This window comes from Coloeus monedula (assembly GCF_965178545.1).
Source record: "Coloeus monedula genome assembly, chromosome: 6".
In the NCBI taxonomy this organism is placed as follows: domain Eukaryota; kingdom Metazoa; phylum Chordata; class Aves; order Passeriformes; family Corvidae; genus Coloeus; species Coloeus monedula.
Window position 1 is genome coordinate 17550389 of NC_138786.1, and position 17604 is coordinate 17567992.

At 40.9% G+C, this 17604-nt stretch overlaps 1 protein-coding gene across 2 annotated transcripts in view; it reads right to left on the reverse strand.

Annotated features, from left to right (window-relative positions):
- Positions 1 to 17604, reverse strand: part of BRSK2 (BR serine/threonine kinase 2) — a gene marked incomplete at both ends in the record, with an annotated part of 307761 nt that overhangs the window by 34353 nt on the left and 255804 nt on the right. For both annotated transcript variants that reach the window (XM_082283910.1, XM_082283909.1), the window contains one exon: positions 13066 to 13216. In XM_082283910.1, coding sequence (XP_082140036.1) covers positions 13066 to 13216 — 151 coding nt within the window. The remainder of the gene's footprint in view (positions 1 to 13065; positions 13217 to 17604) is intronic.

The following is a 17604-nucleotide window of genomic DNA, read 5'->3' on the forward strand; positions in this document are numbered from 1 at the left end:
CTCTTCAATGAGACTTCTTGCTGCTGCATTAAACTAGCCAGGTCTTCTCTATGGATAATGACTTCTGCTTTTGTTGATGACTTTACTAATATCAAAATAACAGCTCAGGTGCCCTCAGAAAGAGGCCAGTCAAGGGAGAGTGAACTGTCCTATCTGCTGACAAGGTCACCTATACTGTTAAAGGTCTCATGTTCTCCAGCAAAGGTCACCAATGACAAACGTCAGCTGCAGACAATAAAATGTGCAAATGTGCTATGCTAAACATGGTGGAAGAGCAGACAGGCCAGACTGCACAAACATTTCAGCAGAAGTAGTTTCTAGGAGGAGGGCTGCCCCACAGAAAAAAAACCCACACCTTATGTGTGACTGTGTATCAGTGAGCCCCAGGGGCAGCTGCTTTCTATTCTTTTTAAACAGAAAGAAAGTTGTCTTGAAGACTGAAACATCTCACAGGAGAGGATTTGGCTAAGAACCTATTTGCTCAAGAACCACCATGCAGCAATATGTCAGTATAGCAAACCTACCAATGTTTCCTACCTATGATAACCTACCTATAATAAGAGCCATGAAAGTAATTACTTGCCTTCAGGTAACAAACATGAAAAGATGAAATTCCTGTAGAAAAGAGAGTGCATGGGTGTATGTGTTTTAATGTGTCTATCTGTGTGTACACACATATATATTAAAAATTGATACGGGTCAGATACTTGATGTCAGCTTATACGTAAGAATATAAAACAAATTTAGACCATAAACTGTGTCAGTTTACTCTCTTCTGCTGTTGTAGAATAAAACAGAAAGAATGGTTTCTAAAATGGGTCTCCCAGACATATTAATAAATACATTTGAGAAGAATTACTTAAAAGTAAGCAAACTGCAAAAGAGGACTTATTTCCAAGGAAAAAGTAAGCTACAACTGAACACAATGGCAGGTTCTGTTTTCTATCCTCTGCCCTGATGGTTTTCTTTGTCCAAACCAGAAGCCCACTCACAGCATGCTTTTTTGGCCAGATTAAACCTCAACTGGCACCATGAAAATCTGGGGCACTCATTCTATGCTTAGGTTTCTTTCTTGTACCCTGCTGCAATCTGCCCATCATAGTGCAGCAGTAAAAACTAGAGGCTCACTCTTGGCATTCTTTCACACTAGATTAAGCCTAAATTTGTACCATCAAGATCTGGGGCACTCATAAAGGTTTATGCAAAATAATTTTAAGGGAAGAACTGTCTGCTCCACTTTTGAAAGACTACTGTATGTGCCTTTCCTGTAAGTGAAGTAGCTGACTGCACCACAGATGTGTCGTGCAGATGGGAAGGCCTTTCAGTTAAAATGTTCCCTGCATGAATCATCAAGAAAAGCTTCTTCCAAACCACGAATTACAAGAAGAATCTATAGATTATCTTGGACAAATGTGGAAGGCATTCAGGTGCCCAGAGATGCAGTTAAACACCATCTTAGAGTTAAAGGAGATGTTCCCATCAACTCTTAATTGTGGTGGGAAAGTCCTCTCTGACACTCACCTGAATTACACGATACTTCATTAAAAGTTCCACTTTGCTATTTCCTTTTTGCAATCAGGTGTTTCCAATAGTCCTGAATCTCCCTTCCCAACCCCACTGTCTCTTATTTTTTTACAAAAATGATCACACACATGCAGGGCAGAATATGGCAGTCCCCACCTCCCAACTCCCAGTTCTTTATTGGAAGCAATATTTGAAAAATAGTTGTTGTGTACTGTGCTTTCATCCAGCCTAGGAGCCTGAGGCAGGGGACATAAGAGAGAGTTAGTATGAAATCCTCCTGGAAATGCATTCAGTATCCACATGATTGCTATTGAACAAGATTTATTTCTGCTGCTGATTCACATGCAAAACACGTAAGAAGTAAAGTAGGCCCTATAGCAAGCTTCAGTTTGTCCACACTGGAAATTGTATATAGGAGCAGTGGAAAGAGTTTAAAGAAGCCTGTGTTCAATTTAAGCGTCAGGGTGAAAAGAGAGCTGTATATTTTCAAAACTCTTCCTCCTTTACTGGAAAGTGGTGGTATGGGATATGACACCAAGACTGAGGAGATTTTCCTTGCATCTTCTTCAATTTAACAAAACTCCCATAATTTACCTTTACAGATGGGATATGATTCTCAAGCTGGCTATAAAATCTCAGTACCTTGATCTACCATGAGATTCTGTACTCCAGTACAAAAATGCTAACAAGCAAAAATGACAGGTTTGTCCCTCTCATCAAGATCATCTCGGCTGAGCAATGCTATAACTCAGTTTGTAAAAAAACCAACCACATGCACTGCTCCTGTATCTCAGAGTCAGGTGGACAGAACTGGGACAGGGCCAAAAGAAAGGAATGAAAACATTGCATTATACTGAAATGCTGTAATGAAAGAACAGGAATTTAAATTTTTAGCCCTCTCACCAGAAAATGAAAGTTTGAGGCCCTACAGGCAGCACATTAGCATGGCAGACTCTTATGTGTGGAAAGAGGAGAAAAATACGACATCATCTCCATGGCTATGAACTAAATTTATTTAGTGGGAAGTATCTATTAGTGAGTAACCTCCTAAGAGTCTTTACAGGCATTAAATGTTACTGGAAGTATTAAATCTATAATTATTCCAATAACTTAATACTAAATGCAACAATCTAGGAAACTGTTAACACGGTGTGTGACTCATTTTGCTCTGTGTTTTGCACATTGTTTTGTATGCTTGTGCACTAAATGGAAATCATCAAAAGGTTGTTGAAAATACAAGCAGCAAAGTCAGTGCAGTTGCTCAGATAAAGAGCATTCCCTCAAACACAACTGCCAGATTTAGAGATCCAAGAAGAGACTGTTTAGTCCCTTACAAAGTGACAATCATTTCGACAAGCCAGGAGGGAGGAATTAAAAAACCCCAAAACATAAGGGAGGTAGACCCAAGGTTTAGGAGGGGGAAGATGCAGAGAGCACTCTAAACATAAGGTGGACACTGAGATCATTGGAGGCTACTCCTCCCATTCCACAGACTGACAATAATCTGGAGACAGCTGAGCTATGAAAGAGAGAGGCAAAGGACTGAAACGAAATGTGCATGTGTGGGCTGTACTTTGTAGCTGTGATGATTTTATACCTTATTCAATCTAGTTGATAATTCAACGTACCACAGTTAATAGGTCCTTCATTTTAAAGCAATTTTTTACTCATTTTAGCCAGCTGCTGTCAAGAGGAAGCCATGACCGGCCCAATTCATGTCACACCAGTGTTCCCTTACTGGTGAAACTGAGGGGCTTGAAACCAGCTTCCAGCTGGTTTCAGAGAATGCAGAATTTCCTGAGAGGTGAAGGGCTAAAGCCTGACACTGCTGAGGTGCAGATGGAGAGAAACACGAGACGGGAGCACAGCAGGCCTGATAACCATACTACACATGTAGCACATGTACAGAGTGTCTCTCCACCGCCCTTCTCTCAGATCTGTTCCCAAGTGCTTTTTTAAACAGTGCCCCTGCTAGGACACACCAGTAGAACATAAAGGCTTCACAGCATGAATTTAACATTTAGATCAGATTTGGCATTTGTTTCTTCTTTGAATAACCATCTCCTAGAACTTTTTCTTACAATCAAAGGCGAGTTTGGTAACTTGTTGCAGTCCCAGCAGAACTTGCTTTCATAGCACAGTTTTACCAGGATGCTGAATACAGCCTCTTAGCTGGTCAAGCTGGAGCCATGCTTCCAAGAAGGGGAGCCTGCAGCATGCATGCAGCGTGCAGTGACTTGTGTCCCTGGGTGAAATGCCTTAGAAATTTTGAATTGTAGTAGTAGTTTTGAAAGTCATTCCAGAAAATATCCATCCAACCTCTTATTTACTTCAAGCATAAATTGGGTGGAATTTGATACTCCTCTTTCCTTGCTCACTAAAAGCCAAAAAAATTTAAACTGAAACTTCAGGGTATGAGACCCCTGACAACAACCTGAATTAACATGCAATAGGTGAGCAGTCAGGCTGTGTTAAACTTCATCACTCTTACTTTTGGGTGTCTGAAAGGTACAAACTGTGCTTCCTCACTCCCTGATTCAGGGAATATATATAGAATACCTTGGATGTGCCACTGTCTTACAGTCCCAACCGTGCAAATAACACTGTGACAGCTCTTACTGGGAGTACTTATGTTTGAGTCAGAAGGTCTGCCCATGGTAATAACCACTTGCAAGATGAAGCCTTACAGAGAGTGCAGAGGAAGGAGGGCAGGTGTTGGTAACACACCTTTTCTCCCTTTCAGCCTATACAGTGGGTGATGTTGAACAGCACCACCCTCCTTAATTGGCCAATTATACTAAAGTTCCATTTATGAATGGTTTAGAAGGAATTAATAGATATTAAAGCATGCTACAAACATGGGAAGTAAATGCTACTGGTGCTAATTAGCTTTCTCAATATGTGTGTGTCCCTCTCAAGAAGTTTTCACTGTAGACTGTAATGATCTATTACAATGATTTTATCAAATCATTTATTAATATAATATTCTCCTTCTCTTAAGTATTTATAAATGGAACTTTAATTTGAACCGTGATTGCATTCTTAGTTGTACCCATACTGCCTTTATTGAAAATAAAGAGCTTTGAAGATATATCTGTCTCTAGGGCCATCTGTTCACCTCTTAAGAAAACATTCTAAAAAGAGAGGGAATACCCAGCATTTTTTTAATAACACGGATGGGATTCAGTTTCATTAAAAAAAAAAAAAAAAAAAAAAAGAAAAAGGAAAAGAAGGAAACCAGATAAATTAGGATCCAAATTAACTGGAAAATATCAAACAGATACGAAAGTGCTAAACAGAGAATGGGTTTCATTCTCAGAAGGTGTCCTGGTATCTGCACAGTGTAGGAGGATAGTTTTCTGTGCCCACAGCCATTGAAATAGAGGGACAAATAAGAGAACAAAAAAAGAACCCAAAAGTAAATTATATGGAGTGTGACTCCAACATAAAAGCACACAAACACACACAAAAGCACCAAAAATGCTTCTTCCCACATCTCTCTCTCTCTCTCCCTGCTGTAAAGCCTCAGTCACTGAAGTGTATCAGCCTGTATTGTATTTGGAAATTGGAAATGAAAAGTTTCTCTACAAAGTCACAACAGGTCCCACAACAGGAATAATCCAAAACTAGAGCTTACCCCAATGGATCAGCACTCGCCATCCTCGGAAAGGGAAAATGAAGAGAGAGGGAGAGAGAAAGAAAGAGAGAGGGGTGTGGAGGCAGGTGGAGAGAAGAGTAGGAAAAGCAGAGTGAAATACTGTTCGGAGAACTGAACGGTCATAATCATTGCCACTGGTACCTAAGTCTTTCCAGAGACCAGGAACACTAGGGGGACAGTTTCATTTACCAGACAACAACTTTTGTCCCACTCACATATTGCAGACACATCCAACTCTGGCACTAGGGAATCTGGAGAGGCACATACTAAGGCTGCGAAAAAAAAAAAAATTCCCAGCCAAATCCCAATTAAAGCAGTCAGCAGAGCAATGGGGTTCATACTTCATGCTGCACTTCTTTTCTGCCTCTTACATAAGGCACAGTTATATCACACTGTTATCAAGGAAATAGTTCTTTTTGTCCCCAGTTTGTTCAGTGCAGTGTCCCTCTGTCCCCCAAGCTGGCCTGGTAAGAAGTACTTTTTTTTTGCCACGAATGAACTGTGAAACGTATTGGTTATTAAAGCATGCATTTCTGAGCCAGCTTGGGAGCCCAGGGTACAAGATTGTAGCTCAAGCTGTGAATCTGCTTTGATACTACCTTATTAGTCATGATGGTCTTATAGTCAGGAATTCAGATCAGCTAGAACGTACCAGCTCAGCAACCCAGCACTTATCTCTGTGGATGCCATCTTGTGCTCCAGGATCTCATCTTTCATTTAAAATAAATTCAGTCTCTAGGTCTTGTAGGTTGCAAAGGAAATCTTTCAAATGTGAATGGAGAATAAGTCAATGCTGTGCTGAACAGAGTCTGAAAAAGCAGGTCTAAAAGCAGACTGAATCTCTGGCACGTTGACTTTGAAGGCTAGTGACAATTGAAAACTTCAGTATTCTTAATTTTTATGTACTAACCAAAGCATTCAAAATGGAAATAGAATAGTCAGGTTATTAAGTTTTCAAAGGTGCAGGTAAGCAAACTCAGGAAAGTGTCACCACTTTTTCACATTAACAAAGATTAGATTAGACATAAAAAACCAGTTTGGTGTTATTAAGCCAAATTATTTTCAAGTTGGATGCAATGCTTTTTTTTCTCTCTGTCATTTTCTCTCTCTCATTCCCTCCATTTTCAACACGAGGCTCCCAAGCTGCCAGAGCTACCTCTGGCTGGGCGAGAAAAATCCATTCTCCACAAGACAGAAATGCCAAATTTAATATATGCCCAGTAGATTTCACAGTTTACTGCTCAGTGCAACTAGCCATGCCTCCAGTTACATCAACATTGCAAGTGCTGGGCTGGGCCACCAAGGCAGTTTTGAGAACAGTTAAAATGAAAACGTCGTCAGGATAGGATGAAAAAGCTGTAGTGCTACACATTGATAGAGAAGTGGAAAGAAGCATTACAGTAAGTTCTTTTTCATGTGTTTGAGTGACACTCCATTTATATTTCAGCCTGGAGTGCAAATTTGGGTAAGATCTAATTCATATATATACAAATACATGTATATATTTAGGAACAAATGCTGTCCTCAATTGTACCTGTACCAGTCTATCTACAGTGATGTAACTGAGAAGAGCAAATTGACACCCATTGTATATACTGGAACCTGTGTGTATATTTATACAGAAAATACACCCATATTCACACATGCAGAATAGTAAAATGTAAATAGAATGGGTGCAAGATGGTTCAATAATGTTTCTTTCAAGTCATTTTCCCAACAGGGAAGGCACTGAAGAGGTTAACAAAGAGAATGGAGAGCAAACTGACAACAGGGTAAAGAAAAGGGGAAATGAGGTTTAAAAAAAAATTAACAATCCCAGGACACAATAGACCCAGAAGCGCAGACATGTGCATTCCCTGTAATACTGAAGCAAGTGAACTACGGAGCTGCAGCAACCCAGATACAGAAGAAGAGAAGCACTGAAAGAGGGGGTGAAAGAAAGTCGGAAAGAAAAAGAAAAAGAAAAGGAAAAGAAAAAGAAAAAGAGAAAGGGACAGTGGCCTCAGCTACTAAGACAACCATGTGCATCTAGAGGGAAGGGACCCTTAAAGATGCAGTATTCCTTTAAAAAAGGTATCATAAAATTGGACAATTAAACATTGGCCAAAAATTTAATGGCCACCCTGATTATGTGACCCCATTTTTCTGGGGTTTTCTTTGCTGCCTATCCCTTCCTTTCGTGTGGTTGTGCACAGATCTAGAGTCCAGGTTCTCTCACATCCCCACCACTGAGGTCTTTCATTCGAGCTCTTAGAAGTGGGAGGGAGGTAAGATCACAGTGAATGTGATCCTCAAAAATTCAGCCTGGTCCTTGAATGAGCAGGACCATGGGTGATCTTCATGCAGTGCTCTAACCTTCTCCTCCTATTGTCTGAAAAATACCACCTTTGAGAGGGAACACAAAATGCCTACGTGGATTTAAGAAATTCCCACGGAAGATACTGAAGTGTCATTTCTTCTGCTCCTAACACAGCTGTAGCAGCTGCCAGAGAAGGACAGAGGGACAAGGAATGGTGCTTGGAACATCCACTGAAAGACTCCTCTCCTGTCACAGATAAAATTTCTGCATCTCTCTTACTGGACCTGATTTCTAATTACTGTGAAAAGCTCACCTTTGGAGTTACTTCAGGCTAACTTTTAATGCAAGAAGTGCCACATGTTCAAGAGCAGAGCTTACATATAGGGAGTATCAGAGAAAGGAACAGGAATTTCCATGTCTATGCTAACAGTCCAGGAAAGCGCAGCCACTAAAGGCTGTATAACCACAACTCCTTCATGGTTGTGGAACTACAAGGATGCTAACAGTTCAGGTCCAATCCAATGCTTGCTGGTATTTTGGCATCTTAAAAAGGGTGCTTTACACACCACATGAGGCACAATCTCTCCTGCAGATGCACAATGTTCCTCACTGTGGCAGGTTCAGGACTTGAAACACTGACCACAAAAGACTGTCTCAGACCGCAAAAGGCCCAAACAGTCCTTCACACATCCTGAAAATCTCCTGAGACTTAAAGGCCACATTTATCTTCATATAAAAGATTTCTATGAAAAGGGGAAATGGAAATAATAACAGTTTGTCAAGTCCACTGGTTCCTTTAAGGAAGCCACTGCTTCTCCCTTTTTGAATCATATGCCACACCCGTAACCTTCAGGTAAGCTAAGTGTTTGTCCAAAATATGTAAGGATTACATTTTGATGAAGAGTTATCCTTTGGGATGCCAGTTTTCAACACAGAGAAAAATTCTCTTCCTCTGAGACCAAACTTTTAGAAACAACGTGTACACTAAAAGCCTTCCCAAAAGTCTAAACTTTTTTTTTATGTTCATGGACCCACATAAGTCCACTTAAACTCCGTAAATGTGCTGGCCTGACTGTCTTCCATTGTGCCTCTGTTTTGACAGTTGGGAGTTAACCTTTTTGTTGTTCCTCAGCATCTGTCACTTGAACTGCTAGGTTAGAATAATCCTCTAAAAATCCTGTTTTCAATCACATTTTCCTCTTGTGTCCTCTGGGTAGTCTTAAAGAGTTTGTCTCTTACCAGAGGTCCTTAATATTTTGTCTATCAGACTGAATTTCCAGAGTTTCCTACCACTGTTGTCACTGACTCAATTGTGTTGCTGTTTCTAATACTGGGAGTGGAACATTCTGGGCTTTCCTAGTGTTTTATATTCCAGTCCTTCCCAAAGAAGTCTTACCAAATACATCTTCTACCCTGGACAGAACTTCTACTCATGGCAGAACTGAACCAGAAATAACAGTAGGACAAAAATTTAGTGGGGAAATCATTGGTACAGTCCCAGGCTGCATTGGGGATAGCCTCAAATGAATGGTACTGTACAAAAACATACATAGTGTGGAGCTGTAAACACCCCACCCTCTTTGCTTCTCTCTAAAGAGAAAAGAGAGAACAGCTCTGTCCCCACACAGAGAAGGTAAGTACTGCATCTTTAAGGTCTCAGCAGTGAGGTAGAGGAGAGGAACATATTTTCAGTGTTTATACCTTTCTTCTTTGTTGAATTTGGGATTGGCTTCAGAGATATCCAGGCTTTTACTGAACATTGTTTTACTATGGCAGAACAAAGCGAGAAAACACAGTTACTAGTGTGGACATTTTTATAAAAGAGAGTCACCTGTAGCAAAGCTGGACACCCAGCCCCCCAACCCATCCTCCCCTTTTTAAGCAATGCTCTGAAAAAACCTTTCTTTTACTTTACAGTCATGGCTCACGCCTACACAGTGCTCAGGTTCATCATCTTCCCCTGACTTCTGAGGTCTAAAATGAGTTCCCCCATGCATACTTGTAAACTCTGCTCTCCCTTATCCAATTTAAAACCCAGGTACCATCTACTTTGTCACACTGTCCAGGGAAAACAGAACACGCCTGAAGGCATTAATTGCAAAGCATTCGTTACTCACAACTTTTCCAGAAGACCTCAACACTAAGCACACTCTTGGAAAAGGTTAAAATCAGACCATAGAGCCTCTTAGAGGAACAGTAACCCATTTTGTACTCTAATTTGTAGGGTCCATTACCACTTAACTCCCAACTCTCTTCCCTATACTCAGTGTATAGAGAAATGCCCTTCTTTTTCATCTTGGGTCTGAATCCCTGCAGCTTAGAAGTGAAATTCCCTGTGCTTTGCTAAAAGGGCAGCTCTCTGTAATATATTTCACTGGTAATATGCTTCACTGTTTCACAGAACACTGCTTCCTAATGGTAGCTGATCTCTCATGCAAGCTCTCCACTTCAAAAACTAGAAGAAAATGAATAGTTAATGAAGCCCATTTTAGAATGGTTTTTGGACTCTCACAGCAAAGCTGCTGAAAATTTCTGGCATATCCCCTCCGGATTCTAGCTCCCATGGAATTCTTCCTAGTCTGTGTGATTTTAGCACAAGGGACAAATTAGCTGATGTTAAACTAAGCTCAGAACCTACTTCTTTTCTTTTGACATTTCAATGAAATACCAGATAGTCTGAGAGGTGGGGATACCAGCACAGCAGAAATAATGAAGATGTAATTATGAACCTGTTTAGTTGACAACTAGCAGGGAAGCCCAAGAATTAACTAAACTTAGTCACCAGTTTTAGAGGGGCTAGAGTTTGTGCATACCAACTTTGCCATTTACAAAGATCAGTTGGAGAATACTTGGAGAGGTTGGCACAAGAATTTCAAGGAGCCTGTAAGCTCCACAAGCAGCTTTTGTGCTGAGTTCCCCTTGCCCATTATTCAAAACCAAGTCACTGAAGGACTGTGTTTTTCACTTAATACTTTCTCAGCCTGTAGGGCTGGAGGCTGCCAAGTTTTAAATTTCAGTGGAAAGATATGCCCTAAACAAGCCAAGACCAGATACTTGCAGGGCCCCCACATGGTTACCAAAAGCACAGCTCATGATACAGACACGTAAACCAGAGGTTGTAACATAAATCCTCTTTATGCAAGCAAACATCTGTTTACTACTGGGAAAGAGGACAGTAGGAATAAATCACAATACACTTGGGAGTGTTTTGTCCACTGGTTAGAAGTGTATCTTTGCCAGGACAAGAAAGAAGCAATGGCGCCGTGTCTCCAGATGTTTACACAAGTCACCTGTGTCTGAACAGGAGACCGGATTCCATGGTCCATCTTCCTAGTATTGTAGGATAAAAGCACTCAATAGTTGTCTCGAGACCAAAAAAAAAAAAAAGTAATTCTTAAAAAAGCATTTGCCTTGGGGATCTAAACCCTACTGCTGTAAAATCCGCTGTCAGTGGGTCATTTCATGGAATATAATATGCAACTAGCCATTAAAAATCCCCATTCTTGGTGGAAGGCACTTGTCACTTTGTTACTGATTGTTCTGACAGATGGTGCCCCATCAGCAATGCATCGTCCCCAGACACTCCCCATGCAGTGGGGTTCGTTAATGAAGCCAGTTCATGTTATAAATGACTCTGCTGCCAGCAACACAAAATGTGCCGTTGTCATTTCTGGATGCGGATGGGATGAATTATGGAAGCTCACACGTGGAGTAAAATAACATTGTCCCTTCAACCCCTTCGAAAACAAGCACTACACCATGCCCATCATCATCAATCATGGTGCTATTACATCCCTTTCTCCACCCTTAACCACACTTTTATGTCCATTCCTGACTTGTGGTATGCATTGCCCCATATCTCTTTTGTGCCTGCAGGTTTTGCTCCCTCCTTAAGCCAAAGCCCTTCTTTACTGATCTGCAGCCTGGATGTATGTCTGCTCTGAACTCATCCCAGCCCTTTTGACTTCAACTGTTCCCTCATGTGCAGAATCAAGTGAAACATTTAAAAGCAAAAGAAAGACTTCGGATAGCAAGGCACAGCTTTGCCTCTTCAGGCTTCTGAATCCAAAGTCAAAGTTCAGAGCCGGAAGAAAAGGTTTCAGCTCTCAGAAAATGCTATGATCAACTTAATGCCTCCTGTTTGTTCCATCCAGTTGGACGCTCCCTGTAAAGGAGCCTTTGGGGCAGGGGAAAGTGATTTGCCTCCACCTGGCTCTGGGAGCCTCATGTCCCGTGCATCTCCCAGGCAGCAGAGTAAGCACTGCAGGCAGAACAAGGAGTCAAGTGTGCTCATCTTTCCTCCTTTGAGGCCTGTGAGGAGCACTGAGCACATCCTGCCCTGAACACTTCCTTCATCCACACCTCACACCAAAGGAAATCACATATTCGAGACAGGTTTCCAACCTACACTGTGATAAGAAGTGTTTATGGCAGTCTCAAGGCCACATATCCAGTCTGAAGTAAGTCCTAGCAGATTCTGGAAATCACCACTCTTTCTTCACTGCAGATAGAACTGTAACAATTGCCAGGAAAAGTTTCCAGCAATTCTAGGACCTCTGGAATATCTATGAAATTATTTCATGTTCTTCACCCAGTTCTCAGTCAGCAAAGGGAGCTTCTGGGCACAGCAGGCTTATTATAACAGATCTTAAGAGCTGAACAAATAAAAATTCATGCCAAAGCTGAAACAGAACTTACAGCATCATCATCATCATCATTCATATATGGGAAGTGTTCTTTTATACTGAATGATTAATGCAAGTGTGAAACCAAATGTATGTGCTTCCTTTAGGCTAGTCATAGGGACTGAGGAAGCAACTTCATGGTTCACATAAGTGAATTTCCACAGTTCACTTACTCTCCCAGAACTTGCCTTGAGGAGACACCATTTTCCTCTGCTGTTTCTCCACAAGACTGACACTTTCTTTGATGGAAAAGAGGCAAATTATACATATTCCATCACTTTACAAGCATGTGGTGATTTATGTGGGTCAGATGCATGCTGGCTCTGACAGCACATTTTGAAGGCATCTACAGATGCCTGGACAGGCCTTTTCAGATTCAAGTTGTTTTGATGACATGGAGCATGGTGTTCATTTAACTTCAGGTGCCCAAAAGCTAGGAACCTAATCCAAGATAGTCACCTAGATTCCTGTTGTAGGCTCTGGAGACAGAGAAGAACAAGCAGAGGGTGATTTATCCTGTTGACAGGATGCATGTATCTGAGACCTCCCAAAGCCCTCCAGTGTCCCCATTGCCCAGTTAGCCTGTATCACAAGCTTAGACTGCAGGCCCATGTCCTCAACAATTAAAAAGAGGTGAGATGACTCTTGCCCAGAGGACATGGTAACTTCCTGAGGAATAGCTGCAAGCGAACAGAACCCTTAAGCCTCTGGCAGGACTTCTGGTCCTGTGTGCACAAGCACTGCTGGCTGCCAGATCATGTTGCAGATGTGATTGGAAGCTGTAATGAGTGCTGGTATGAACAGAAAAGCTTCTCAGCTCCTTTGTATGTGTAACACAAAAGGGGGGAGCAGAGCCAGGCAGGCAGGGCTCGTGAAGGCAGGGTGAAGCAGAGACCCACCTCTGTCCATGTTGTGCCATTTCAATAGCTCTGCGAGCAGGAACTGGGGATCCGCCATCCGTCACACTGAGAACCTCCATTGACTTCCTCTCTGGCCGCCGCTTCCCATGCCTGTTCAGCATTGGGGAGTCCACACGCTTCCTGGGGGGATCTGTACGGAAAGAAAATGCTGTCAGCTGAATTTAGTCATGACTCACCTCACACAGGTTAGTTAAATCCTCTCTCAGCAATTTCACTCTCACACCTCCCCTACAAAGACATATCTCTTCATGATGGAGGTGAACATTTGCAGTCTCTCCCTTCCTCCAAATTTGCAAGCATTAAAACATGCAATCCACCTACAGAGAGAGAAGGAACCCTGCCACTGCCCTGAAGATATTATGAGCACTGTAAAATAAAGGTACAACTATACCACAGCTTGCAGAAATTAGCTTACAAAGCCGATAACAGTAACAGCAAGATGATACAAGATGACAGCATGGGCTATAGCACAAGCTGTTAGGCAGAGCATAAGCCATCTAGGGATCCTGTCTATGTACTCAGGTTGCTAGAGCTTGCCTTCCATGTCCCTGCCAGCCAGATTAAATGTGACATAGGGACATGAGTACACTCTAAACTCAGAATTGCATTCTGCTCTGAAAACGTACCCTTTTTTTGCATCTTTAAGATTAGATTTCAGGTTTTTCCCACTGATTTATATTTTTCCTCCTTCAGCATTACAAATTAAACATGCTTGTCCACCTGAAATGAATCCTCAGTGAGAGCCACACCATACAGCTTTTATTACTATAGTAAATGAGGTGCTTTACACTTTTTATTGTGTAACAATTCTATGAGGTATTAAAGTGCTACTTTAGCTTTGCAGAGTGAAAACAGAGGTATAAGAATGGGAGATTTAAAGGCAATTCATTCCTAAAGATGTTGACATTTACTGAGATTCTGAGGAGCACTTTAATTGTTCTGAAAAGAGTCTTCAGATACGAAAATGCATTGCAGAAGGTGACTTGCCAAATCATACACATCTCCCTGGTGAAGCAGGGAACCAAATACAGACCTGCTGAGATGTTTCATTGCTAGCACCTCTCATGGCATCAAAACAGCATAAAGGAGAAAGGCAGAAAAAAAATACAGAAGGATTTTCTTTCCTTTGGTTGGGCTATTTCATTTCCCTGCCTCTATTTATAGACACATTTTTAATTTTAGTGGAGAGTGACCACTTGTAAAAGAAGGCATCCTTCACCCCTGCTGTCAGAAAGAAGCTCACAGTGCCCAGTCCTTAAGGCTTCTTCTTCTGCCAGGATTCCTGTGCAAAACCAGAAATACCACACTTGACAATTCTACCTCTACTGCCTGGTCTTTATTATCCTGTCCTCCTCACACCCACCATGTAATCATTTATTCTCTCTCTTTAACATCATGTATTTTAGAACAAGATCTCTTTAAGGCAGAGCTTATCCTTGAAACAATGAGCATAAGCAAAGATGGTTCAACGCAAATGGATTAGTGGTAACAACTGACCCCATTACAGTATAACCCAAGTATTCTTTGTGTTGGCAGTAATAATGTTCCTCTTAAAAATTAATTAGAAAAAAAGTGTAGTTGTATCTCGATCCATTTCAAACTCTGTCCAGTAATAAAAAGACAGTAGAAAATGGTATAGGCAATGACATCCAGGTAAGAAAGATAAAAAGTGCACAAAGGGAGATAAACCAAATGAAGCATTTATACTGTGTGACTTCAGCTGCATATGTGTTAAGTGGTCAAAAGTAAACTGGCACAAGGTTTAGGTATTTCAAACTCCTGCTTCTTCAAGCAAGGTCAAAATATGAGAAAGAATTCATGCTACAGAACAACTGCTGGTTCAGAAATGTATCTACAGCACAGTAACACACATAACAACGATGTTCAGTGTACATATAACACAAAATGGATACGAGTTTTGTAGCAGGATATCAGACAAAAAAGGAAGGTAAAATAGTGCAGTTTAAAAGAAAGGAAGAAGGAATATGAAAAAAGCATCAAATGTCAAAAGAATGGTGATGACTAAGCTGAAACAATAGAAGCTAAACAAGAAAGATGGAAAAAGACAAGAAAAATATTTTACGAACAGGTATTTTAAAAGTCAATTTGATCCACGCCTGCTCAAAACAGAAATGGAAATTCAGCCAAGTGACATTTACAAAAGTGACAGACCACTTCTTTTAAAGTCGGACTTTAAAAGATAGCAAACAAGAAATGTGAAGAGGAATTAGCTAAAAACTTGACTGACAGTGTTTTGTACAGCCATCTGAAAGAGAAAACCTGAGAGAAGGACATTAGCCAGAGGGGCCATGAGGGAATCAACAGAACAATTGAGGAGGAGAAGGATATCTCTAACAAGCTAAATGATTCTTTTATATCAGTCCTTGCTGCTTAAGATGCTGGAAGATATTGATTTCTAATCTATATTTTAAGCTATCAAAGACAGAGAATAAACAAAAAGAGCAGGTGCTGAAACACATCTATAAATTCAGGAACAGCAATTCACAAAAGCTGGATGGAAAACACATCCAAAGCTTGCATTAATGTGGTTGAGCTTCTAATAAAGGTATTTGATGCCTATTTAAAATTGGCTACAATCCTACACTATACCTGGCCGAGAGTAGCAAGTATTGTACATACTTTTTACAAGGGTCTGATTAAAAAATGACGGGGCATCATCACTGTCAAGTCTAAAGATACCAAAGAAATAGTTAAATACACACCTATCCTGTCAAAAAGACTAAAGTGGAGCCATACAAAAGCTGTAGAAGATTTTGCAGAAGCTCAGGAACTAAAAGTAGGAAAACCTCTAATATTTGCCCTTCTCTTCTTTGACTTTCTGGACATGGTGAAAAAAAATCAAGTTGTAGTCCAGTGACAGTGACAGCATTAAGGATGTATTTTCCTTTTATTTCACATCAGAAAAGCCAAGCCGTTCCTAAGGATTTTTACATAACAAGATAGAATCATATAGGTAATGATCCAATTATAAATCCACCTTCTCATGGAAGGTGGGAAATAAAGTTTGGATGAGGCACCTATATCCTGTATCTCTGTTCTGGCCCAAATTCTTTTCTCTGGTTCATTAAGAAACTTCACCCCACAAAATCCTTTTTCCCAAGGAGACATTAGTTGACATTCATTCCTTTCACTGAGAAGTTTCTCATTCCTGTTTTCAAGTAAAGAAAATGGAGCTGCACGTGAAAAATGCTGGAAGTGGCCCCTCCTTGGCCCTTTGAAGAAACTGCATACAGGTGAAACAGATTAAAGGGACACCAGAAGAAAGGGCAAGCTGTAGCTGGCCATGTTTTTACCTGCATCCATCCTTTCTGCCAACAAAGAGGAAAAAACCAAAATACTCTCAGATGCTTTTTTATATCTGGCAAGAGCTCAGACAATGCACAACTCTCACAAACATGGTTTCTTCAAGCTGCTATTATTAAACTGTTACTTTTTCTCTGCTTTTCTTTGTGCAAGGCCATTGCTAATGGCTAATGATGAGATATTCATCAGACACATGACTGCTCCTAATTAAACCTTGCCCCATGTTCTCACAGATACCGCTGGGAACAGAGGACGTGGAAACCCCCTGTGGAAGAGGAAATACAACATACAAACACTCAAAGAATAATGCTCAAATGCGCTGGTAAGGCACATAGGTACAGTCAGTGTTTCTCTGTTAGGAAACATTTTCACTCCTTGTACAAAAAATACAAGAGTGGAGCACAGTATTTCAGTTCAAACCATGAAAATATTTTGGCATGTGGAAGAGATATATGATGCACTTAGGGCATAGCTACATATTCACTTACATGCTGGGTTTGAAGATTCTAGAGTCACCTTGTTTCTTTTCTTATGACAAAAGCACTTCTAAAACAAGATGATGCTGTCCTTACATGGCAGGATAATCTGTCTGAGTCAAAAGCTGATTACCAAAGTGCTAGATGACAAACTGCAACGAGCAAGGGGCTTTTGACCACAGGACCTGCAGCTGGCACACCTACCCATCTTCATCAGGACCCCTGCTAACCTGCTCTCTGTAGCTCCATCCAGGCAGGAGTTTAAAAATTGCTGTGTTAACTAAGAATTTTCCTCTCTTCTCCCACAGATGAAATTTCCCTGCAAAATTATAGGGCCTGGAGCCTGGAACTTGGATAGGTTAATAATTCTATGAAGCATTAACAAATGCAGTGCAATATAGCACTGCCCTGAAAGCTTGTGAGATTCCAGGCTTTCCAGCAAAAATAAAGGGCACTTTGCTTCTAATCTTCAAAGTGCTGAAGTACAATACCTGAAAATCACCTCACTTCTATGGAAAATTCTGTTTCAGATCATTGCTAGAAGTGACTAATACTTTATTAAACTTTTGTCGCCCTGCATGTCAAGAGTCTCTTATATAGTTAGCTCCCTGGGGAGCAGTTTTCCTGTTGTCTGGATTAGTGGTAATCAGCAGCATCCTAAAATATCAATGAAAAAATAGGAATAAAGTGGTATCACAAGAACTTAGTAAGATGTATA